At 38.3% G+C, this 26,404-nt stretch overlaps 1 protein-coding gene across 9 annotated transcripts in view; it reads right to left on the bottom strand.

Annotated features, from left to right (window-relative positions):
- The window catches only part of CFTR (CF transmembrane conductance regulator), a 260,245-nt gene that overhangs the window by 75,511 nt on the left and 158,330 nt on the right, over positions 1-26,404 (bottom strand). For all 9 annotated transcript variants that reach the window (XM_051847977.2, XM_051847981.2, XM_051847974.2 and 6 more), the window contains 4 exon segments: positions 8,569-8,663; positions 5,526-5,612; positions 3,503-4,226; positions 1,126-1,254 (listed from right to left, as the gene is read on the bottom strand). In XM_051847977.2, the coding sequence (XP_051703937.1) occupies positions 1,126-1,254; positions 3,503-4,226; positions 5,526-5,612; positions 8,569-8,663 (1,035 nt within the window).

Here is a 26,404-nt window from a genome sequence, read left to right as displayed (position 1 = left end):
TATGAGGATTATAGGCAATAAAATTGTAAGGTATATAGGATTCATATTAATGAGTAGATTTTAGCTGCTCTTATCACACACACACACAAATTTGGTAACTATGTTAAGATGATAGATATGAAACTTTATTTCACTATAGTAACATTTTACCATATGCTTATAGGTATTCAAGGTATATCATATTATATGATAGACCTCAAACATACATAGTTGGAATGGGTATTGCAGCACAGTGGGTTAAGCTGCTGCTTAATCCATTTCTGAGTAACACTGAAGTACCAGCTCCATTGCGTTCAATCCAACTTCCTGCCAATGTACACCTTGGGAGGCAGCACATGATGGCTCAAGTACTTGGATCCCTGCCACCCACATGGGAGATCCAAACTGGGCTCTGGGCTTCTGGCTTCAGCTTGCTCCAGCCTTTGTTGTGAGCCAGCAGATCTCTCTTTCTCTCTCTCTCTCTCTCTCTCTCTCTCTGCCTTTTAAATAAATTGTCTTTTTTTTTTTTTTTTGACAGGCAGAATTAGACAGTGAGAGAGAGAGAGACAGAGAGAAAGACCTTCCTTCCGTTGGTTCACCCCCCAAATGGCTACCACGGCCAGCGTGTTGCGCCGATCCGAAGCCAGGAGCCATGTGCTTCTCCTGGTCTCCCATGCGGGTGCAGGGCCCAAGCACTTGGGCCATCCTCCACTGCCTTCCTGGGCCACAGCAGAGAGCTGGACTGGAAGAGGAGCAACTGGGAGAGAATATGGTGCCCCAACCGGGACTAGAACCCGGCGCCACAGGCAGAGGATTAGCCTAGTGAGCTGAGACGCTGGTCAATAAATTTTTAAAATTCAAAAATATACACATAAGAAAATCTATTTTCTAAAAAAACCTCTTCGTATGTATTAATTCTATTTAAACTTTTTTATATGCTATGATTAAATAATAAATTATCATTAACTATTCCATTTGTTGCTTTCTAAAAGCTAAGAGGTATTTTTTAAACCACGTCATTATATACTATAAGCTTACATACAGTCACATGTATGTGTACATATACACATTTATATGTCTGTACACATGTGTGCTCTTAATTTAACTTGCAATCACAGTAATATTCTTACAACATGATATTCTTACCTCAGCTAGAAAAATAACTATGCACCAAATTAGCACAAAAATCAAGCTCCTGTGGACAGTAATATACCGAAGGTATGTATTCCATGTGGTCACTGTAGGTATGCTGTCCACATCATCAATAAAGCATTCCTGAAAAAAAAATCACAGCTATTACAATGAGATAATCTCATTTCATACCACCACCCACCACTGCTGTTTGATTTTGAATGTGTGAAAATAAAATAACACTATTTGAAGCTAAGCAAATTTTAACAAATATAAACCATTATGAATGCAATATGTGATGTCACCCCATAACCAGTATAATGTCCACAGGAGCAATACAGCTCTTTGAAAGAAACACCAGAGTTTTCCAAAACTCTAAAAGTATATCATTAGTTCCATCAGTGTATTATTGTTGGACAATTTTACTATTATAATGCTTCCTAGAATGATACCACTAAGACGAAGTTCCCTGGAGCTCCCCTTGATTTAATTTGTTTCTTTGGGGGTTCAGAGGCAAGCAGAGTTTGGAATTTTGCTAGCTGAAGAGATCTTCCAAAGATTGAAAACCAACTACTATTTGCACATTCCTCAGTAGCCTAGGATTCCTGGCTGTGACTTAAATTACATAATTCTAATCCTATTATCCTAGAAGTCTTCATGTGCAATTTGGCAAATATCATACAAAAGTTTAGGGAGCAAAAAAGATTTTGGATAGTCCAAAGGGAAAGATAGTTGTGTTTTTCAATAAGTCAACCAAATTCATAGAGGAAGCATGAGAATTATGTAGAAGGGTGTGTAGGTTGCATGTGTCCAGGAATCAGGTTTTGGAGACAAAGAGGCCTAAATTTGAATCTAAGTCTATCACTGACATCCCAGAAACTACTTCAATCCAGGTAGATGACTGGAATTCTCTGAACTTTAGTTTACTCATCTGTAAATGAGGATGATGATAGACACCTTAGGATAGTCATAGGGACTAAGATTATCCCACTTGGGATAGAAATCAATCTATGAAACAGAAACTATCTTGGGGCCGGCACTGTGGCATAATGGGTAAAGCTGCCATCTGCAGTGCCAGCATCCCATACAGGTGCTGGTTTGAGTCCCTGCAGCTCCACTTCAATCCAGTTCTCTGCTATGCCTGGGAAAGCAGTAGAAGATGGCCCAAGTCCTTGAGCCCCTGCACCTGCACGGGAGATCGAGAAGATCCTGACTCCTGGCTTTGGATCGGTGCAGCTCTGGCCATTGTGGCCAATTGGGGAGTGAACCAGCAGATGGAAGACCTCTTTCTCTCTGCCTCTCCTTCTCTCTGTGTGTAACTTTGATTTTCAAATAAATAAATACATCTTAAAAAAAAAAAAGAAAGAAAAGAAAATTGACAGTCACCAATTAAACAAAATTAAAAAAAAACTAAATAGAAACTATTTTAATCAAAGGATCACTCTTACAACAAATTTATAGACTCAGGTTTGTGAAATCCATTTAGATTGATATTAAACCATACAGATGACAGGAATACTGAAAGTATGTATTTTAGGGATCATCTTTTGTTCTTTTTTCATTTTACAAAGAAGGAAATGTTGGTCAAGAGATGTCAAATGACTCACAACTTGCCAAAGGGCACAGTACTCTTAGATAATCTATGCTATTACACATAGCGATTCATTACAACTCTGTCTGTGTTGATTTCACTAAAGGCACTTAATTTTCCAAGTAAAAAACAACAGTAACAAAAACCCTCCTCTTGTATATTGCTTCCTGTTTTAAGAATAAAAGCATTCCATTTCTCAAAGCAGTACTTTTATCTAAAGATTAGCATTTGTAGATGTAGGGTTTCACATACTCTAAAAGAAATCTTTTCAGAAACCCAATGTATAAACCAAATTAGAAAGATCAAAAAGCCCACACTAACTAAACTCAGGCAACACTGATGAATAAGCTAGAAAGTGAATTGGTCCTGTCTAGAGATTACATGCTTACTTACATCACATGCATGTAGGCCACCTCTGCACAGATATATTGAGAGACTGCTCTTTAAATAACCGAAGCTAATATTTGTTTACAGATTTATTTTTACTCTACCTCATCTGACAAGAGTGCAAGGTGGTATTAAAGCAGCTGCTTCCCAATGTATAGAGATGATTTTCACATTAAAAGATCCACTAGCACACCCTTACTCTGATTTAAAATATATTTTAAGGAAAAGAAATAGCTAATTGTTTTAAATTTTGAAGCTACTTACATAATTTACAGACTTTAGACTTTCCAAAATCTCATAATAAACTTCATCTTAATCTAATTATCTGAGTAAGTTTTGCTATATATCACATACTACAATCCACTCAACTGCATCCTATTGGGGGAATACTTTATACTAATACTTTATACATACCTTTAAGTCTTCTTCATTAATCTCTTCACTAATTTCCAAGCCACTTTCTTGAGATAACCGTCTTGAATATATGTCCATTTCAGTCAAGTTTGTCTGAGGGGCCAGAGACATTTTTCGTGCGGATGTGGTTGTCCTTCTGTAAATGCTGGGACCTTGGCTGACCGAGTGTGTCATCAGGTTCAGAACCGACTGCCTCCTGCAGCCCTGCAGCATGGGGCCAGTGTTGATCATGTTGCTTCGAGGTAGAATCGCCTCTCCCTGTTCTGAATCTGGAACCAAGGACAGCCTCCGCTCTATGGATGCGTCCGAATCTTCTTCAATGCCATTCATTTGTAAAGGAGTTTTTGGTACAATAGAAAATTTTCTCATAGAGTTGACTGGATTGAGAATAGAGTTCTTCCGTTTTTCCCCCAACTCTCCATTCTGTTTAAAAGATTGTTTTCTGGTATCATTCCAGGAGATGCTAGCATCTCCTTCTAATGAGAAACGCCGTAAGGTCTCAGTTAGGATTGAATTTCTTCTTTCTGCACTAAACTGGTCAAAAGAATCATATCCCATGAGCTTTGAGCTAAAATCCGGCCGTAGACTTTGGAGTTCAGAAAAAGTACCATAAAAATAGCTGCTGCCTTCATGTAAAATTAATATTTTGTCAGCTTTCTTTAAATGTTCCATTTTAGAAGTGACCAAAATTCTAGTTTTGTTGGCCATCAATTTACAGACACAGCTTTAAGAATATAAAAAGATAGAAAATCTCAATTTCATAAGTATTTCATTATAAATAATACATGTATTTTATGTTAGCATTTTATTTGTGTTTGTATAAAATCATTATCATTCCATTTTATTATTGCTCTTAAAATGATTCATCCTCTGTGGTAAACATTCTATAGTAATTAATTGAGTGCCCCTTTAATAATTACTGCATGAACTAGCATACCGCATTATAAAGTTGTATGTTAGCTCTAGAATGAAACTACTGTTCTGAGATCACGTAAAATTTTGACCAAGCAAATCATTTATCCTCTGTGTCTTATATTATTTACCTAGAAAATGAGGGAATTATGAGGTTATCATTAAGGTCCCTGGAGGTCTCTATTTCACATATCACCTAACATGTCAGAACTTTCTTGTTCTTTACATTTTCCTTTAATTTCCTTTTAAATTTTAGGTTCACCACTAATTTAGTTCTCAAGATCTTACCTTAAAATTAGTATGATTAGTTAACAACAATAACAGAATTGCATATAAAAAGCTGACCCCCTACTAATAAACATTTTCTTCTAGAAGCAAAAATTTTAGAAAAAGTACTTCTAGAAATAATGCAGTCATTTTATACACACAGGCATATACATTCTCATTGCTTAAAATCTTTATTTATACAAGAGTATAATGACTTCTCTCTTAATAAATGACTTTATGTTCCGTGAAATCATTTTCCAACTTTGAAATCGAGTCATATAAACAACTGTTCCTCTTAGGAACTTCACAGACATTGAACCCTCATGGAACTCCAAGAAAATGCAGATGTTAAGTTTGGTGTGACTGAGGAGGAGGTCTCCCAGGAGGTTTTGGGGTAAATGATTGGTCTGAACATTTACCAACAGTGAACATTAAACCATTCAGCCAGTGTGGTTCCTTCAGAAGTTCGGTCTCCAAGAAGGAGACAGAATAACATACTAACACACACAAAAGAGGAAGCAAACATTTTAAGTATAATAACCAATCTAAATAATACAAGACGTGTAATGAGACAATACTAGTTTAACAACTACATAGATAAGAGTTTGTTATATAACAGTACAGCAGTGGAAGAAGTTGGTAAAGCATAAGGTGTTCATGGACAGTACCTTCAACCTTGGCCATGACAGTGAGCTTAGATTTGAGTAGGTGCCATGCTATTTGCTGCCACACAGTCTAAATAATGGTGGACGTATTTCTCAAGAAGTAATAATGCAGGCTACTATGGCATAGTCATTCCTTCTTTTGTCATGAGCATTATAAGTAAATAAATTCAAAAACATACCTCTCAAATATTTCTTTTTCTGTTAAGACATCTAGATATCCAAAAGGAGAGTCCAATAGGTACAAATCAGCATCTTTGTATACTGCTCTAAAATGAAAACACAAATTGAATTAGCTTTCCTCCATGTATCCCATGTCATTCAGTATGGATGCATTTCTTTTTTAAACAGTAACTACATTCACTTCAGTGTGGTCACCACATTCACTCACTGAAATAACACCGTTGTCAACACAACGCATAAACAGTATTGTTAGAAACATCTTTCACGTATGTGACTTTCATGGTGTAGATGACTTGAAATGAGAAATGGAGAGACAAGATACAGATGGCTTTGTGGCCTTTTTGTTTTCTTTTTCCTTTTTCTTTTTTTTGGGGGGGGGGACAGGCAGATTTAGACAGTGAGAAAGAGAGAGAGACAAAGAGAAAAGTCTTCCTTCCGTTGGTTCACCCCCAAATGGCTGCTACGTGCGCCGATCCGAAGCCAGGAATCAGGTGCTTCCTCCTGGTCTCCCATGCGGGTGCAGGGCCCAAGCACTTGGGCCATCCTCCACTACCTTCCCGGGCCACAGCAGAGAGCTGCACTGGAAGAGGAGCAACTGGGACAGAATCTGGCACCCCAACCGGGACTAGAACCGCTGCAGGCGGAGGATTAGCCAAGTGAGCTGTGGCACCCACGGCTTTGTGGCTTTTCGCAACACTCCAAGAACCATTAAAGTGATTGTGCTAATTGTAAGCAGCATAAGCTATCAAAAGTCACACATTGGATTGTCCTATATGATAAAATTTAAAATAATACCTTAAAAATTCTCTTAACAATACTATCTATTTGGAGCCAAGCACATGCTATGTGCTGGCACTATAATGGCAAACATTCGTCTCCGCCTTGAAAAATCTTGAATTTAGGTGGGAAAACAAAAAACAGTATTTCTAACTGTAAAATTTCAGCAAATAAATTGTAGCACTTATGTTAAATTCCTTATTAAATTAAAAAAATTAACAAGCAGGGAGAGAGAGAGAGAGAGTTTCCATTTGTTGGTTCACTCCCCAAATACTTGTAGTGGCCAGGGCTGGGTCAGGGCTGGCCTAGGAATGCAATCCAGGTCTCTCACGGGTGGCAGGAACCCAACTACTGGAGCCATCACCACTGTCTCTCAGTCTTCTACAGTGGGAAGCTACTGTCAGCAACCATAGCTGGGGATCAAACTCAGGCACTCTGATGTGGGATGTGGATGCTAAACTTCTAGGCTAACTACTTATTCCCGAAAATTATCTTCTAAATGTTTCTCAAAGTATTAATTTACATAAAAATGGATAGTGGCTCTGTCATGGCTATATAATTGATACTGTATTTTGCTCCTTATAATCTCAACATCATATTCATAAAGTTCCAAGTAAGGGGAGTATGGATTTATACTCATATTGTTTTACTTTATAAGTTAAAAATAAAATCGCTATTGAATTGATCTTAGAACAGTAATAGAATGAAGATATAGATCCCACATGAATGTAAATATGATGATTTCTTCATAACCTTTCAAATTTTTGGGTGTGATTATTAATAATCTGACTCCATCTTAACTACTTATTTAGGGGCTGGCGCTGTGGCACAGCAGGTTAAAGCCCTGGCCTGAAGCGCTGGTTCTAGTCTCGGCTGCTCCTCTTCCAATCCAGCTCTCTGCTGTGGCCTGGGAAAGCAGTAGAAGATGGCCCATGTCCTTGGGCCCCTGCAGGAGCTCCTGGCTCCTGGCTTCGGATTGGCACAGTTCCGGACGTTGTGGCCATCTGGAGAGTGAACCAGCAGATGGAAGACCTCTCTCTCTGTCTCTACCTCTCTCTGTAACTCTGTCTTTCAAATAAATAAAATAAATCTTTAAAAATTTTCAAAACTACCTATATTATATAGTTAATTTATACACATCTATATAGGTAATTCTTGATCCTTTTATAAGAAGAAAACTGTCATCAACCAGCACATGGTTAAGAGAAGTCACAAAAAAGCACATGTGGCAAAAAACCAAAGTGAAATCTAAAAGAATTTTTGTAGTATAAATTGTTTTTGAAGACAGACAAGAGCTAATGTAGCCCATAAATTATACCCTCAAAGTCTTCCTCCTCCATCAGTTCTTACTTCTGTTCTCTCTCTCTCTCTCTCTCTCTCTCTCTCTCTCACACACACACACACACACACCAGAATAATACAAAGCAACTGTAGGTACTCCATTAGATTCCTGTCTAGCAATTTGGAAGTAGGAGTTAGAAGGAAAAAGAGCCAAAACATCAATACATGTGATTTCTTCTTTACAACTATGGCAACACAATGAGAAGAATTTTGTTCCAACAACACTTCAGAAATATTTGACATCCCACATGACCAATATTTTTTTTTTCACTAAAAGTTACAGATTAACGACATACCTTTCTCTTGACACAGGTTAACGATCTCTACTTCTCTGACAGTTTCTCAATGCTTGGAACAAGAATGTCTTGACCAACAAATCTCTTAGCCCCATAATGTCAGATGTGCTTGTCTTATTTATTTTACTTTATAGACTACAGACTTTAAGCTAATTGATATCATGTGCCTTGCCATTTAATCATAGAATTAATTATAGTGAAAATTTGGATAATGTATGTTTGTATAAACCAAGAAGCATAAACATAAGCCCCAAGCAGATAAGTACATTGTAGAGGGTAGAGGTGAGTGATGGAATTCACAGAAATTTACATCTTGCCTTTCCTTATTCTATGTAGAATCCCTAGGTTTTCTGTTTGTCATAAACCGCAGCATAAGGAAGGCAAGTATATAGTATATACATATCAAAATAAGGGTAATGTGTTTTTGAAAAGCCATCATATTTACCAAACCTGAATACTGTATCATTCTCTATGGTTCTTAAAAGTGATTCTCAACCCACTGACCATAAAACTCCAAGAATTTTTAAAATTCTGGAAACAGATACCACAGCAATAGAGAAATGTCTATAATTTTCACATGCATGATAGTTACAGCAAATGCTTGGTAGACCAATAATCAGATACTCACCTTGCTAAAGAAATTCTTGCTCGTTGACCTCCACTCAGAGTAATTCCACCTTCTCCAAGAACTGTATTGTCTTTCTCTGTAAACTTGGAGATGTCCTATTATCAAAATAGAAAATTAGAGAGGCATTTTGGTATGTTGCAGATGAATTTCAAAGGTACATTTTCTTTCAAACATTATTATATATATGCTCTTTAAGCACATTTAAAATTTTCAACATTGCATTTTTATTATTTCAAATGTCATTAATTCATTTGGCCAAAATAACATTGTTAACATTTTAGAACTAAATTTTTCCTGAATTTTTAAAATGTCATTCATGGTCATTAAATCCAATACCTAAAAGTAAAATATTTGAATATTTATGGATATGGAAATATAACAAGGTCACCCACAGGCCCATCATACAAACCCAAACTGACACACTACTGTACATTTCCTTCCAATTTAAATGCACTTCTGAAAGGAAATCTCCTGAAGTTTATAAACCTCCTAATAAGAGAAACTAAGTAATGCTGTTCACACCCCCTGCAGGATCTTCATACCTGCCCACCCAGTTAAACCCTTCCTCATGCAGCCTCTGCATTCCATTCCTCTCCCCAATCACTTGACCCCTCCTGTCACCTCTTTGCCACATAAGTCATTCCTTCACCCAGTTAACAAATTTGGCAACAACCAATCTAGGTTTTCTAAGAGAAAATTAGAGTCTATAAGAAATAATCCTAGACTCCCAGGCATTGTTAGTCTAATTTACAAGGCAAGCCACACTCCTGGAAAACGTTAAATCACATTCCAAAGACTGAATTAACCATTTTAAGACAGATGCTAAAACAGTACATAATTAATTGGTAAATTAATTGTACAGAAAATAGAAGTGTCTACACAATGTTGCAAAATGTATTCAAGAAGACATGGAGTTTGAACTGAGACTATAAGAATAGGTGGTAATCTTTTTAACACACCTCAACCCTCAAACAAACAAACAAAAACTCTTTTATCTCCATCAGTATACTGGCAATTAGCAAGACAGCTCACAAGTGTATTTTTCTCTCCTGCCTCATATTTCCATCCCCCAAATCCCACTCTCTGTTGAAAAACTAAAATCAATTGAAGAAAAAATGATTTCCCCTATACAAATAGATAGACAAAATTCAGGCTTTTGTAGAATTTTGCAAATTTTCTAATCGATTATTAAAAAGATAGAAGCTGCTAGGATTATTACTATTTTTCCTTTTTCTCAAATTTGAACTCAATATCATATTAGTTGTCAGTTGAAATTTTAAATTTTTTTTTTAAATTTGCACATGTAAGTAGTTACCTTGAATTTTATGATCATAACAGTTAAATCTAGGGACTGGATTATAAATTTACAAGAATTCACATAATTCTAATTCAAAATTTATGTAATTAAAGAAGAAAGGAAGAAAGACAAGGGGAAATGAGATCAGTCAGATTTTAGGTTATAAAGAGGTATTTGCAAGAAAAGAAAATGAAGAAAGCTATACAAAGGGCATACAAAAAGAAGACTGGAAAAGAAATCATTGTCAGGAGATGTAGACACCTGAAAAAAAAAAAAAGCAAGAAAATACTGGCAGAATGAAAGAGACAAAGAAAGTGAAGAAGGAGATTAAAAACAAAAACAGAAGTTAATGAAGTGCAGGCTACATTTTAATAAGTACCCCTGAATTTAAATGTCCAAAGATCACACATGCAATTTTATTACAGATAGGATAAATAAAAGGCTGCTTCAGATTTTCTCTCTTAGGATGCTGTAATATGTATATTTTAAACAAGTAAAGCAAATAGGAGGAAGGAAAATAAAAAGTATTCTCTTCCATCTTTCCTATATGAATAGGGTGAAACAAAATATTAGAGGAAAAAGTCAGAAAATATTCATGTGAGCTCAATCTTTACATGCTCAGATCAAATGGAACAACATCAAGTTCCCCCTAAAAGGACCAGAAAGAGCACCACCTGTAGTCTTCTTGATCTCCAACTTCTAATTTGAGGCTGGCTGAGGGAAAGGAGAAAACCTGTTTTAAAATTGAGAGATTCAGGGAAGAGAACTGCGAGATCTCTTGGCATCATGTTGCTCTGTCCACGTCGATCATCCAAGGTTACTCTGGTCCTTCTCATGTGTAAAGCAGTATCATCCTGAGCACTCTAGCAATGCACCTGTAACCAGCCTCAGGGCCAGGTCTTTTCAGCACTCTCAGCCAGCATGCCAGGGCCTGCAGCTCGAGTGTGCCACGCCAGCCTGGGAGAACACCTGATGAGAGATAGGGCCTGCAACACTCTTTTTCTTTGGCCTGGTTTAGAGAGAATGGGATTTCTCAGTGTGAGGCCTTCCCCCATGCTTGGGAGAGCGTCCAGGTTGTGCATAAGCTAGGGAAATGCCACGAAGAACTGCATCCAAGCATCCTTGCTCTGGAATCACTGGAGAATAGAAACGTGGATTACATCCGTGATACCCACTTTGAGCACTACGGGATGTCACATAAACTGTGCTTGTAGTGGTTGCTCAATAAGCACCCAAGCTGGAATACTGACTTGGATAACAGGAGACCCAGAATTTGAACCCCTGGCTGTCGGCTGACTGTGAAATCTGTTACTCAACAGCTCTGTGACTCAATTCCTCTAACCCAAAATTGAGTCAAATAGTTTGTGTTTCATAAAGTGAGCTAAGAATGTAATTCAAGGAAATTGTACTTAAAAAGCAATTCACCAAATACAACCAATAGTTAAGAATGTTATACTACTATAGTATAGTGATCACTTTAAAATTTACTATATATGGGCGAAATGGTAATTTTTCCATTTAATTATTGTATATAGCCTATGTCTACATTCCCACTAAACTATCACTATGTTCCTAGATCTGTCTATATGAAATACCTGAAACTTGTGTAACTTCAATAAAATTTTAAAAAAGAATTGAAATTATATGTGTGTGTGTGTGTGTGTGTGTGTGTGTAGTTCATATATGGGTAGTTCAAATCCCAGCTACTCTGCTTTCAATTCAGCTTTCTGGGAAGGTAGAAGACAATGGCCCAAATACTGGGTCCCTGCCACCCAGGTGAGACCTGGATGGAGTTTCTGCTTGACCCAGCCCTGGCAATTATGGGTATTAGGGGAGTGAACCAGCAGATGGAAGAGCTCCCTCTCTCTCTCCGTTTGTTCCTTCCTTTCTTTCTTCCTCCCTCCCTCTATTGCTGTCTCTCTTTTTCTCCCTTCTGTCATTATGCTTTTCAAATAAATATTTTAAAAAAACAAAAGCAAAGCAATGGAAAACATGACAATCTAAGTGGAATCATTTTAATTCTAAAATAAAACTTCAAACAAAATAGAAAAATGAGCAGCAATACTGACCAAGAGCAAAGTGGCCTGTTTTCCAACCCAGCCTCTACTTCTAACTGGACCAAACACAGCTCAGACAAGTCTCTGGGCCTCCCTTGCCTCCTTTCTCCATCTGCCATTGTCCTTTAAGAAGGCAACAGTATCTTCCTTTCACAGCTGTAAAAATTTGAACTGAATTTAGACTGGTCCATAACATAGGGGTCCTTCAAAAAACTCATCGAAAAGGGATTTAAAAAAATAAGTTTCTTTTTGGTGCAAAAAAAATTCTGAAACCCATGTACAGTTTTCTCATAATATGTATCTTCCATGAACTTACTGAAAACCCTTCATACATCCCAGTACTGGCAACTCCTGACATTTTATAATGACATATTTCCCAGTGTTCTATAGGAAGCCTCTTTTCCACTGGCCTTGAGTCAAGCATTCACTCAATGTGCTAAGGTGCCCTATTCTCCCATGGACAGAAAAGGAGATCCATGGTCTTTATCAGCATATATTGTAAGGAATGTGCAAGAGAAGAGCCCAGAAAAGGTACTGTAATTGGACTCAGAGGCCTTGGGTTCAAGTCCCATGTTGGTTTGGCCTTGCCAGATGTACTGTTGTTGAAATTAAACATGTAGGGAACTTTTAAACAAAAGTCAGGATTCTGCTTTAGATGATCTTGTACTATCTTTTCCTTTTAATATTTTATTCATTTACTTGAAAGATAGTTACAGAGAAGGGAGGAGAAAGAGAGAGAGAGAGAGAGAGAGAGAGAATCTTGCACCCGCTAGTTCACTTTCCAAATGGCCATAATAGCCAGGTCTCGGTCAGGTTGAAGCTAGAAGCAGGAGCTTCATCCAGGTCTCCCACATGAGTGGCAGGGGCACAAACACTTAAGCCATCATCTACTGCTTTAACAGGCCATTAGCAGAGGGCTGGATCGGAAGCACAGCAGCTGGGACGTAAACTGGTGCCTGTATGGGATGCCAGTGTCACAGGTAACAGCTTCACCTGCTATACCATAATGCCAGCCCCAAGTCAGGATCTTAAGGGTAAGGTAAAGGCAGAGATGCTGTTCCTTCCCAGAGAGGATCTGATTTCCTCCCACACCTTCTGAACACCACCACCACTCTGGAGACGGCCAGTTCATTTCATTCTACAATGTTCTACTGTTCTATACTACTTCTATATATCCAATTACCTTATTTTATATATACATAAACATTTGTGTTTATATATTATATATACATATTACACACACACACACACACACACACATATATATATATAAGCTGAAGGAGGGGAGGCAGGTTCTCTATCTTCTTTTTTCTAAGAATTTTATCTTTCTTTTAGAACTGTGAATAGTTGTTGACTTGAAATTTCTACTAACACATTTTGGCAGTAAAAACAAACAGAAATATTTTTAAATTCTTGCATCTTCTGCTGAAGACAAATATACTACCGAATGAAAAATACTTAGTTAGATACATAAATATTTTAGTAATCAACACAACAGTAACCTTCTTGATGAGCCAACATCAGAATAACATAATAAGTAAGTAGATTGACTGATACAAGCAACCTTCAAGGCAATTCTGTGTTTGGGTTCATTTTATCAAGTTTTTGCAGTCAGGAACAGACTGGACAGGAAATGTAAGATTTTGGATTTCACCCTCCATCATTTCTTTAATTAAAAATTTTATCCAAGGCATAATTCACATTTTTATTTGTCAATTCAATAAGAACATAATCTTCCTTTCTTTTAATCAGGTAACAGGAATGGTTTATTAAATAGATAATTTCCATTGAATTCATGTCATATATAATATTCTCATACTTACTAAGATCTATTTCTGGGTTCTCTGGTTCCTCTGACCTATTTTTTTAATTCCCATACTAAAATACTGCTTCATGTTTTTTGTGCTGTGGTTTTTTAATGATTTAGTATTTGACAAAATCTATTTTTTTTATATTTGTTTATTCAAAAGGCATAGATACAGACCACAAGAGGGAGAAAAAGATCTTCCATCTGATGGTTCATTCCCAAAATGGCTACAATAGCAGGGGCTGGGCCAGGCCGAAGCCAGGAGCCAGGAACTTCTTCCAGGTCTTTCACATAGATGTAGGGGCCCAAGCACTTAAGCCATCTTTCTCTGCTTTTTCAGGAGCATTAGCAGGGAGCTGGATTGGAAGTGGAGCAGCCGGGACTTGAACTGTTGCCCATATGAGATGCCAGTGCTGTAGGAGGTGGTTTAACCCTCCACATGCCAGCCCCAACAAAGTCTAATTCTTATTCACAAATATTTAGGCTTTTTGGTCATTTAGTCTCCCACATAAAAACAATATTCACAATAATAATATAAACAATAAGAAAAGCTAACACATATTCAGTGCTTACTTGTTAAGAACTGTTTTAAGAACTTTATATGTATCAACTGTTCTATTCCATTTATTTAAATATAAGGAAACTGAAGATTGGAAAAGATGAACAGCCAAACACAGTCAATGGATATACGGAGCCAGGATTCCAATCAAGACACCTGCCTACGCAGCATGCATTCTGCAGTATTTTTTTTTTTAATTTTTTGACAGGCAGAGTTAGAGAGTAAGAGAGAGAGACAGAGAGAAAGGTCTTCCTTCCGTTGGTTCACCCCACAAATGGCTGCTACGGCCGCTGCGGTCCGAAGCCAGAAGCCAGAAGCCAGGTGCCCCCTCCAGGTCTCTCATGCGGGTGCAGGGCCCAAGCACCTGGGTCATCCTCCACTGCCTTCCCGGGCCACAGCAGAGAGCTGGACTGAAAGAGGAGCAACCGGGACTAGAATCCGGGGTGCCAGTGCTGCAGGTGGAGGATTAGCCAAGCGAGCCATGGCGCCAGCTTTCTGTACTTTTTAAATATTTTCTCTCCATATGAAATTTAAGTTTAACTAAATTCTAAAAATAACCTTACTGAAATATACATAATTCTGGATAGTGTTTACATTTTTAAAATGCTAATTTTTATTAAAAATCATTATCCATTAATTTAAATTTAATTTTAGATTCTTTAAGGAGAGTTTATTTTTTTCATAAATGTCCTATAAATTTCCTATTAGATTTATCCCTAAATACTTTATAGTCTGTTGTTATTTTGAGTTGAACACTTATTTTACATTTTAATTTCTACATGGTTAGGGCTTAGTACAGAAAAAAGTGAATGATTTCTGGAGTATTTATCTATACTCCAGTTATCATATAATTAACATGCTGAGTCAGAGAATTTCAATAGTAATTAATTATAGCTTTTAAGAAGAAGTTAAGGAACTGGCATTGTGGTCCAGCTGATTACGCCACCACTTGAGACACCAGTATCCATTATCAGAATGCTAATTCAAGTCCTGGCTGCTCCACTTCCGATCCAGCTCCTTATTAATGTGCTTAGGGAAGGCAGTAGATGATGGCCCAAGTCCATGGGCCTTGGCCACCTTGCCACCAGGATGGAGATCCATGTTCCTGGTTTTGGTCTAGTCCAGATCTAGCTGTTGCAGTCATTTAGGGAGTGAACCAGTGAATAAAAGATCTCTATTTCTGTCTCTCTCACACACACATGCACATTCTCTTTCTCTTCCCCTCTCTCGTTGCGCTTTCAAATAAATAAATAATCTTTTTTTTTAAAAAAGCTAATCAATTGTAAATGAAATTTAAATTCTGAGAAGGAAGATTGATATTAGAAGGGTTTATAGATATATTCTAAATTTTTTCTGTTTAGATATCTTCATTAGTAGAACTGAAAAAATGGTTATTTGGTCATATTAAAATTATCTTAAGGAGAGATCTTCAGAATAACTTGAAAAAGCTCTACATTGGTAGGAAACTTATTAGGTTTCAAGTCCTGGACAAGGCTTTATATTTAGCAATACTTTCCGTAATAATATTAATGATCGGTGCCAGCGCTGTGGCATAGCAGGTGAAGCCACTGCCTGCAGTGCCGGCACTCCATGTGGGTGCCGGTTCGAGTACCAGCTGCTCCACTTCTGATACAGCTCTCTGTTATGGCCTGGGAAAGCAGTGGAAGATGGCCCAAGTCCTTGGGTCCCTGCATCGTGTGGAAAACCTGGAAGAAGCTCCTGGTTCCTGGGTTTAGATCAGTGCATCTCCAATTGTTGTGGCCATTTGGGGTGTGAACCAGCAGATGAAGACCTTTCTCTCTCTGCCTCTTCATCTCTTTCTGTGTAACTCTTACATTCAAATGAATAAATAAATCTTTAAAAACCAATAATAATATTAATGATCTATAAAATATGATCTTTATTTTTAAATATAGTACATTTAACCAGAAGTTATCATAGTTATCATGCAGGCTATCCAAAATATTAATTACAATGATTTGGCTATATATACATTTGACTGTACATAAATATGTGCATATATATACACTCATGTACGTATGTATACATGCATTGTATACTGTATATATGAGTACACATATGTACATATACATGTAGTCATGGAGCTTGCTCCATACCAACTACTACTATGGTGCTTAGATTCTATTATTGTACATACATTAAAAGGAAATGATTATTTTCTTTCTGTGCTAGGTTACTAGCTCTTATCAAAAAATTAAACATGTACAAGATATGGAGTTCCTACGAATTTAGTTTTTCCCCTCTCCAAAGATTTATCCTCTTCAATCCTATGATATATAACACAGTAACAGTTGACTCATCAAGAATACATGTTACATCCCATGACCCTAAAACCTAGGAAAGACAATTTTTTCTCAGTTAACAAGCATAACTTGGTTGAAGAATAACTTTAAATACTTTAGACTCTCTGATCTACTTAACTCTGAACAACTCAGTTGTTCACTCATTTAAGCTGATCGTGTCACACACTTTCTCAAAACCAAAAAAAAAAAAAAAAACATACAAAACAATTAGATCCATGTGACCTCTAAAATGAAATCCGAACTTAAAAAAACTGACATACAGGACTTTCCCCTGGTTAATTCTGTAGTCTGAACTTCTAGCAGTCCCTCATACTGACCTTATGCTTTAACCACAAATTCTAAAGTTCTCCAATCTTATCAGGCCTTTCATCATGATATTCTTTTGCATCTTTGGTTCCTTTCATCTAGAATGCCTGTCCCTACTTCTCCATCTGACAAACTCCTTCAAAATCGATAAAGACGCCACTTCCTCTGAAAAGTCTCCCATGACTCCCCAACAGTCACACCTTCCATGCCTGTATGTCATCCTTTTTTTTTTTTTTTTTTTTTTTGCTGTATATTTATACACCACTACCTCAAAGACTCTGAACTCCTCACAGGTGAGGTGGAAATTGTAATTTGTTTTCTGCCAGGGCAGGCTGAATTACTGTGGCACGTGTGTTGCAAGCAGTGGGTGAAGCATTTTAGGTAGCATAGAGACAGTGAAAATACAGCCTTGGGTTTCAAGAGCTTACAGTCTAGTGGAGAGGACGGTTCAACTGGGGCGTGAGCTTTTGAGCTGAGCTTGTTCTTCCTCTGCCCAACCTTGTGGATCTGGGTCCTCACTTGTCTTTATGGCCAACTTGAGACCCTGTGATTCCTCCCAGAGGACAGAGGACGTTCTCCAACTCTAAGTAATAAATATTGCTAAGTAATAAAGTATTGTCATTTTAAAAGTATATTCTTATGTGATAATAAGCAAAGACATGAATGGAATCCAATACATAACACATAAACTCATGCATTGATTGGAAACTAGAATAATGGTGCTAAAATGATAATTTGTAGGAAAAAGAGGGACGACTAAAAAAATTGTCTTGAGAGACATGGCTTCCCATGTGGAAAACAATAAAATTAAATTCCTAACTCACACCAAATACAAACATTAATTCTAATTATTTGTAGTCTTAAAAATGAAACATGGAACTTTTTAAATTATTGAGAATACTGGCTGGCGCCATGGCTTACTAGGCTAATCCTCCACCCGTGGCGCCGGCACCCTGGATTCTAGTCCTGATTGGGGCACCAGATTCTGTCCCGGTTGCCCCTCTTCCAGCTCTAGTCCAGCTCTCTACTGTGGCCCAGGAGTGCAGTGGAGGATGGCCCAGGTCCTTGGGCCCTGCACCTGCATGGGAGACCAGGAGGAAGCACCTGGCTCCTGGTTTCGGATTAGCACAGCGTGCTGGCCGTAGCGGCCATTTGGGGGGTGAACCAACAGAAAAAGGAAGACCTTTCTCTCTGTCTCTCTCTCACTATCTAACTCTGCCTGTCAAAAAAATTATTGAGAATATAAAAGAATATATGTGTGATTTACATTATAAAGTATGTCTTAAAGAGAAAACACAAAAAAGTACAAACTATATTGGAAAATATGTATAAAAGTGAGCACATGAAAACTAAAACTCTCTATAACAAAAGATAGCACATCCACATTAGAGGATGATAATGTGATGTACAGAAGAATTGTGTTATTTCAGATCCTCCAAATTGTAGATGCCAAAACTATATCATGTGCAAATAGTTTTTAAGGGAAATATTTGTATAAGAAAACAGAGAGGGAAGCAGGGAAGGTTAAGAAACCTCAATGCAAATCTGACTGCTGAGTGAAGGAAAAAAGGAAAAAAAATGATGGATAGAAGGATGTTAGACCACTGTTCAGTCCAAGGGAGATCCAGCAAAGGCATCTGGGAGTACGTGAACCAAACACCAATATGTAAAAAAAGCCCAAGGTCTCCCAAATTCAGAGTTGCTTTAGTGTCCCTGCCAGACGCATTCACTCATAAGAAAGGAATAGTGTTCAGGCAAAATCTTAGGGAGGATTATCATCAACTGGGGACCTTGCTTGAATATGATTCCTATAGCAACTGCCTGTAAGACACATCTCCCTGAACCACAAAAACTCACCCCAAAATTATACATATATATGCATAAACATACAAATGTGTATATGTACACATGAAACCAGAATGGTAACAAATATGAAAATATGTACAAACACAATTCACAAATAAAAACAGAACTGCTTTTTAGAAAACAAGAGGTTCTGATTTACAAATCAGAATGGCAAAAATCACAGTATCTGTAAATAAAAAGAGTTTTCACAGACGGAAATGGAAATTCTTGTAAGATGGCTGATAGGGCTATAAATTGATACAACCACTTTAAAGTGCAATTTGGCAGTACCTAGTGAATGTTTTTTTTAATATTTATTTTATTTATTTTAAAGGCACAGTTAGAAAGAAAGAAAGGGAGAGATAGAGAGGTCTTCCATCCACTGGTTTGTTCCCCAAATGACCGCTACAGCCAGGGCTGGCCAAGCCGAAATCAAGAGCTTCATTGCGGTCTCTCGTGTGGGTACACAAGAACTTGGGTCATCTTCTGCTACTTCCCAGGCACATTAGCAGGGAGTTTGATTGGAGATGGAGAAGCAGGGGTTCAAAGGGCATGTACATGGGATGCCAGCATTGCAAGCAGTGGCTGAACCTGCTAAGGCACAATGCTGGTCCCCCTAGTGAAACATAAATGTGCATATATTTGCATATCCTGTGACCTGCAATTCAGCTGCTAAGTACATATGTCAAAAAAACTCTTACATACATGCAAAGGAGAAATTTTCAAAAATATCCATTGCAGTATAAAGTAATCTAAATTTTCATCAGGAACAGAATAAAAAAGTAAAATGTTAACACATTATGGGTACCACATCCAGTTAAAATGAAATATGGGTGGGTGTTTGGCGCAGTGGTTAAGATTCTTCTGGGGACATAGCATACCATATTGGATTATCTGTATTCAAGTACTGGTGCTGTTTCCAATTCCAGCTTCCTGCTAACATATATGCTGGGAGGCAGCAGATGATGGCTCAAGTATTTGGGTACTTGATATTTTCATAGGAGACAAGGTTTGAGGTCTGGGCTCCCACCTTTGGCCTGGCTCAGCTGGGCATTTGGGGAATTAACCAACAGATAGAAAAATCCCTTTCTCTCTCTCTCTCTCTCTCTCTCTCTCTCTCAATTAAGTGAAAATAATAAAAGCAAAAAATCTGACTCTTAAAAATAATAACTAAAAAATAAAATAGATTTTTTACATATCAGCATGTAGCTAGATCCCACAAAAGTAACAAGAGACAAGCAAGTTGAAGAATTATGTGCACAAATTATACCATTTATATAGATTTTAAAAAAATACAAAAAAAACTACTAAATATTCTTCATAGGTAACTATATGTATATCTGGGTATAAATCCATTTAAATAGATTGGGAAAATACATGTCACATTTATAACAGTGATTGCCTAAAGCTTGGAGTTTCGTGGAAGAATGATAGTAAGAAGGATGGAGGGAAAAGCTCTACCTACACGATGTCTATGCCCCTAACAATCAAATTAAGGAAACAGGGATGTTGTTATATGAATATTTCCCATCTGAAAAGATGCTGGTAACATAGATCACCTTTTAAATGTATGAAAATAAAACGGTCCTGCATCTGAAAATATTTGATGTCCTAAGTGAGCCATAGTGTTTCACTTCTTTTTCTGGACTGACACCATTCATGGAAAAAAATGTGTACCTCCGGATAACTGGAATTTAGTAAGTATCTCAGAAATCATCATATAAAGCTGTTGAGACTGAAATGAAACAAAACAGTGTGAACAGATTGAGGAGGACTGTGATTTTAAACCAAATACATTGGCAACACCAGGATCCTGTATGAACACATCTACTCTGATTGCGTGGTTTATGGTTCATGTGGAGATTTACTGGTATTTGGCTTTCTCTATTTGATTTAACATAAAGCACTGTTTTGTATGCACTGTTATTTATCTTAGGGGTGTTGGTTTTCAGCCCTCAGATACTCGCCTCTGTGAAAGTCACAATCTGAACAGAAAGTTACACCACCTGGTGCTACCCTGAGTTGTTAATAAAGCAGTGTAAGCGAAGGGGCTGCTCAGAGAAGCCTTGACAAGAAGACAAATGCTATTTCTCTGTACTCACATCGCAGGTTCCCTGGTGCTACCTTGGAGTTATCCACAAAAACTATTGGGGAAATGAGGGAAATCACTGGAATTAAAATGCTGGGTATAATTTGGCATCATAAAAATTAATCATAATATTTAAAAGTTTATATTTGATTTTAAAAATCTTGAATTGTATATCAAATAGCAAATATATTATGGTTAATATTTTTGTGGAAAGACTCTGAAAAAAACTTTCTTTCAAACCATCCTCCAGTGCCATTTAAATTTAAATAATTTTCCCAGCACAGTTTACCTACAGATAAAATTGAATATCTGGATCATTTGTTTTTTGTTTTTGTTTTTTTGTTTTGTTTTGTTTTGTTTTGTTTTTTTGACAGGCAGAGTGGATAGTGAGAGAGAGAGAGAGAAAGGCTTCCTATTGCCGTTGGTTCACCTTCCAATGGCTGCCACGGCTGGCGCACTGCGGCCGGCGCACCACACTGATCCGAAGGCAGGAGCCAGGTGCTTCTCCTGGTCTCCCATGGGGTGCAGGGCCCAAGCACTTGGGCCATCCTCCACTGCACTCCTGGGCCACAGCAGAGAGCTGGCCTGGAAGAGGGGCAACTGGGAAAGAATCCGGTGCCCAGACCAGGACTAGAATCCGGTGTGCCGGCGCTGCTAGGTGGAGGATTAGCCTATTGAGCTGCGGCGCCGGCCTTGGATCATTAGTTCTTAAAGCATGGTCCTTCTGACCAGAATGGTCTAGACAACTTACTTTAAAATTGCTTCACCTCGGGGCTGGTGCTGTGGCACAGTAGGTTAAGTCTCTTTCTGGGGTGCTGGCATCTCATATGGGTGCCCGTTTGTGTCCTCTTCTGATCCAGCTCTCTGCTGTGGCCTGGGAAAGCAGTAGAAGACGGCCCAAGTGCTTGGGCCCCTGCACCTGCATGGGAGACCCAGAAAAAGATCCTGGCTCCTGGCTTCCTTTCTGCCCAGCTCCAGCCGTTGCTGCTATTTGGGGAGTGAACCAGCGGATACAAGACCTTTCTGTGTCTCTCCCTCCTTCTCTGTAACTCTGCCTCTCAAATAAATAAATAAAATCTAAAAAAAAAAAAAAAAAAAAGTGTTGCACCTCGGGGCCAGCATTGTGGCATAGCAAGTAAAGCTGCTATGACACCAGCATCCCATATGGGCGCTGGTTTGTGTCCAGGCTGCTCCACTTCGGATCCAGCTCCCTGCTAATGTGCCTGGGAAAGCAGCAGAGGATGGCCCAAATGCTGGAGCCTCTGTCACCCACATGGGAAACCTGAAAGAAGCTCATGGCTCTCGGCTTCAGCCAGGCCCAGCTCTGGCCAGCCCTGGGGAGTGAACCAGAGAATGGAAGAGCTCTCTGACTCTCCTTCTCACTGCATAACTTTTTCAAATAAATAAATAAATCTTTAAAAAAAGAAAACATTGCACCCCTTAAGAGAACTTGGGCAGGGCCCAGGAATCTGCATTTTAACCTAAGACTACAATGTCTACGAAGGCCTGAGCTGCTCACTCAGACATGTGTTCATTCGATGGCTTCCTTTACAACATGCTGGTCAGAAAGGCAAATGCCAACTTCAAAGGAGTCTGTGTACTGAGATTGTAAAACACTTGAAAACAGATAAAGAGTACTAGAGAGGGTCAAAGTAATATTATAGTAAGTGCGCAATAAAGATTAACTTAGTTTATTATTAAGGAGTATATAAAATATCCAGTGTGATATACGGCCTTTCCATGCAAGTGTGTACCATTTCACTTTCTTTAAAATAAAAAAAGGAACTAAACTCTGTCACCCTAACATTATTCAACTGGACCACATGAACCAGAAGTTGTTAAGGAGAAATTGCTAATACAAAGCTCATTAACTCTGACCTGAACACAAAATAGGGCAAGGATATAGGGTGTTATTATATTGAGAGAGAGAATTTTAAAGAAAGGGTGGAGTATTACACTTAAGGATCCTGTGTAATTTTGCAATATTTGCAGAGTACATTTGAGCTTCCTGTGACTATAAACCTTGGTTTATGGGTGGCTTATCACTTTTTAAAACAACCTTGACAATAGAGACGCTTGTGCTGAGAGGTGAGTGAGAAGCTGAGGTTAAAGGAACATGGACTTTGGAGATAATGTCATTCAATAAAGCAGGCATTTAGCAGTGAATCATTGGCCCGCTACCGCCATTGTTATTAATATTTAGTAATTGCTAAGTACTGATATGATGGTTTACGCACAGGAAATTGGGCAACAGGATGGGGGAAAGAAGTATGAAGGAAGCAGAGGGAACAGATTGCGAGAAGAGAGGAAGGGAAGTGAGAGAAGGGGACAGAGCAAAAAGAGTGCTGGAAAGAGAGAAAAAGAATTAATTAAACATTTTTTGCAGGTGGCTATTATAAATGAGAATATGTTCCCAGGAGTGCTACATAGCTCTGTATGATATATAGGAACACAACTAAATTTCCACAGTAGAAAACAAAACACCCCTGAACTCATAATTGAAAACTGGGGCTCTCTGTTTGCTAGGTAAGATAATTTGACATAATTCAAACTACTACAAACAGCTGTATATAGAAATATAGACTGAAAACCAATACCTGCTGGAAGTCAGGAGAAGTAAGAACTTTCAATCAATTTAAAAATCTGATTATTCAGTCCTTGTCCTTACTGTTGAGGAACACTGTTTTGTTCATTTTTTTTTCTTTTCTTATTATTTCTTGAATTCTTTACTTAGTAAAAGGTTAAGCTTATGATTATAAAATAAACTGAAAGTATGTCATGGTAAAAATTAAGACTGAGAAAGGAAGGAGGGAGGAGTGTAGAAAGTATCACTATGCTCCTAAGTCTATATACAATTTGTTCACTGTATATAAATTTAAAATATTATTTAAAAAATTAAAAAGATTTTCTTTCATTGATAGGTAGTGACCGATTTATAGCAGAAAACTCACATTCCAATACAATTTTTTCTGGACACAACAAAACTACAAAACACTGTTCTAATGGATAGTATACTCTTTTTGTCACTAATAGTAAACTCGTTTAATATACGTTATAAACATATATTACATATGATCTTGTAGGTACATACATAATTCTGCTCATGTCTCTGTGTCTCTTTAGTTTTTATTTTTTTTTCATGTGTTGGAGGGAGTCTGTACTTGTATTTGAAACTGAATTTTAAAAACTAAAGCAGTTTTTGGGGTCAGCGCTTTGGCATACAGGGTAAAACCACTGCCTGTGGTGCCAGCATCCCATATGGGCACTATTTCGAGTCCCAGCTGCTCCACTTCCTATCCAGCTCTCTGCTATGGCCTGGGAAAGCAGTAAAAGATGGCCTAAGTCCGGAAGAAGCTCCTGGCTCCTGGCTTTGGATTGGCGCAGCTTTGGCCATTGTGGACAACTGGAGAGTGAACCAGCAGATGGAAGACTTCTCTCTGTCTCTCTACCTCTCCTTCTCTCTCTGTATTACTCTGACTTTCAAATAAATACATAAATATTTTTTTAAAAACCTCAAACATTTTTAAAAATGTAAGGTATCTGAGGTAAGTGTACCCAAGAAAATGAAATTCGAAAAGACACCTGATGGGGCCAGTGTTCTGTCATATTAGGTAAACCACTGCCTACAGAACCAGCATCCCATATGGGCACCAGTCGGAGACCTGGCTCCCTAGATGATGTAGATGCAGCTGGCCTACAAAGTGGCATAGAAGAACTGCTAATTCCTTAACTATCTCTTCTGGGTCTGTCCACCCAAAATGCAGGGACAAATTCAAACCCTGAAAAGAATTCTTGGTTCTTCATTGGTATATTGCTGTGTTTTCTTGAACGTGATCCTGCTTCAGACTTCCTAACATGTTTTCCAGGTCCTTACTAAATCTCCTGCTTTGCAGTTTAGTGCCTTAGGAGATGGGCCTCATACTTAACCACTCATCACTGCTGAAATGCCTCTCATCACCTTATTCTTTGAAGAGCTGATTAACTTCCCCTAAGCAGCCTTCTCTGCTGGACTGACTGTCTACCTAATCAGGGCTCCATATTTTAAATGTAAAGTTCTGATGTCTGAAGAACAGGTTCTGCCCCAAGGGGGAAAGAAAAATAGAATACAATTTGAGAGACTATCTGGAAAGATGTGCTAGAATGGGTGGTTTTTCCAAGATATACTTGTTAGTATTTTGGTAGCTTAAAAATATCATTTATAGTAAAATAAATATTCTGAAAATATTTTTTAAAGTATGTCATGGGATCCTCAACACAATTAGCCCACTAATGTTTGATATCAAAATCTCCTTCACAAACAGCAAATTTATAGTCTCAAAGGTTTAAAAATACTCACACCGTGAAATTTACTAGCACAAAATTCTAATTAAAAGCCTGCGATATTGGAGCCGGCATTATGACACAGTGGGTAAAGCTGCCACCTGTGACAGTGGCATCCCATATGGGTGCTGGTTCAAGACGCAGCTGCTCCTCTTCAGTCCAACTCCCTGCTAATGTGCCTGGGAAAGCAGCAGAAAATGGTCCAAGTCCCTGAACCCACGTGGGAGACCCAGAAGAAGCTCTGGGATCCTGGATTCGACCTGGCACAGCCCCACCATTGCAGCCACTTGGGGAGTGAACCAGCAGATGGAAGATCTCTCTCTCTCTCTCTCCTCTGTAGCTGACTTTCAAACAAATAAAAAATAAAAAAATCTTTTTAGAAAACACACCTAAAACTCTACAATGTGCAAAGGATAAGTCATTACTAAGATAGAGTTTCTTTTCAAATATGCCATGCTTCTAGGGCATAACCAAAAGATAAGTAGTCAGATGATCTGGATTCTATTGCTGGTTCTACCAGTTATGAGACATGAAATCCTGAACAAGTTTCTTAACTTTTTATGCCTTTTCCTTTAAAAAAATGTATTTATTTGAAACACAGAGTTACAGAGAAAGGTAGAGCCAGAGAAAGGTCTTCCATCCACTGGTTCACTCCCCAAATGGCAACAATGGCCAGAGATGAGCTGATCCAAAGCCAGAAGCCAGCAGCCTCTTCCAGGTCTCCCATACAGGTGCACAGGCCCAAGGACTTGGGCCAGCTTCTACTGCTTTCCAAGGCCATAGCAGAGATCTGGATCAGAAGTGGAACAGCTGGGACTCAAATAGGCACCCATATGGGATGCCAGGCATGCAGGCAGGGGTTTTAACCCACTGTGCCATAGCGCTGGCCCCCCATGCCTTTCTCTTAAAAAGTGAGCAACAATATTTCACAAATTTCTAGGCACAACATCTTCATTATCTCCTTCCAGTTTCCATATTGACATGATATAAAATATTGCTTTGGTTATGGTGCTTCCTTAATAAAGAAAAGCAGCTGTGGAGGAGACAATTATTGGGACACTAAGCACTGGGTTCCCAGGACTCCTCTGCAGTTAGGGCCCTGTACAGAAGTGGATTTCACCAGTTAGAGGAAATATGAAAATGAAGGAGAGGCCCTTCCATCTTTCTGTCCCCTTTTTGGTCTTGGTTTTTGCTTTGTCTAGGCTGTAAGGGAACACACACCACCACCTTCA

Source organism: Oryctolagus cuniculus, chromosome 3 (genome assembly GCF_964237555.1).
Source record: "Oryctolagus cuniculus chromosome 3, mOryCun1.1, whole genome shotgun sequence".
Taxonomy (NCBI): Eukaryota; Metazoa; Chordata; class Mammalia; order Lagomorpha; family Leporidae; genus Oryctolagus; species Oryctolagus cuniculus.
Note: the sequence above shows the minus strand (reverse complement) of the source record. Positions and strands in the feature narration are given on the sequence as shown.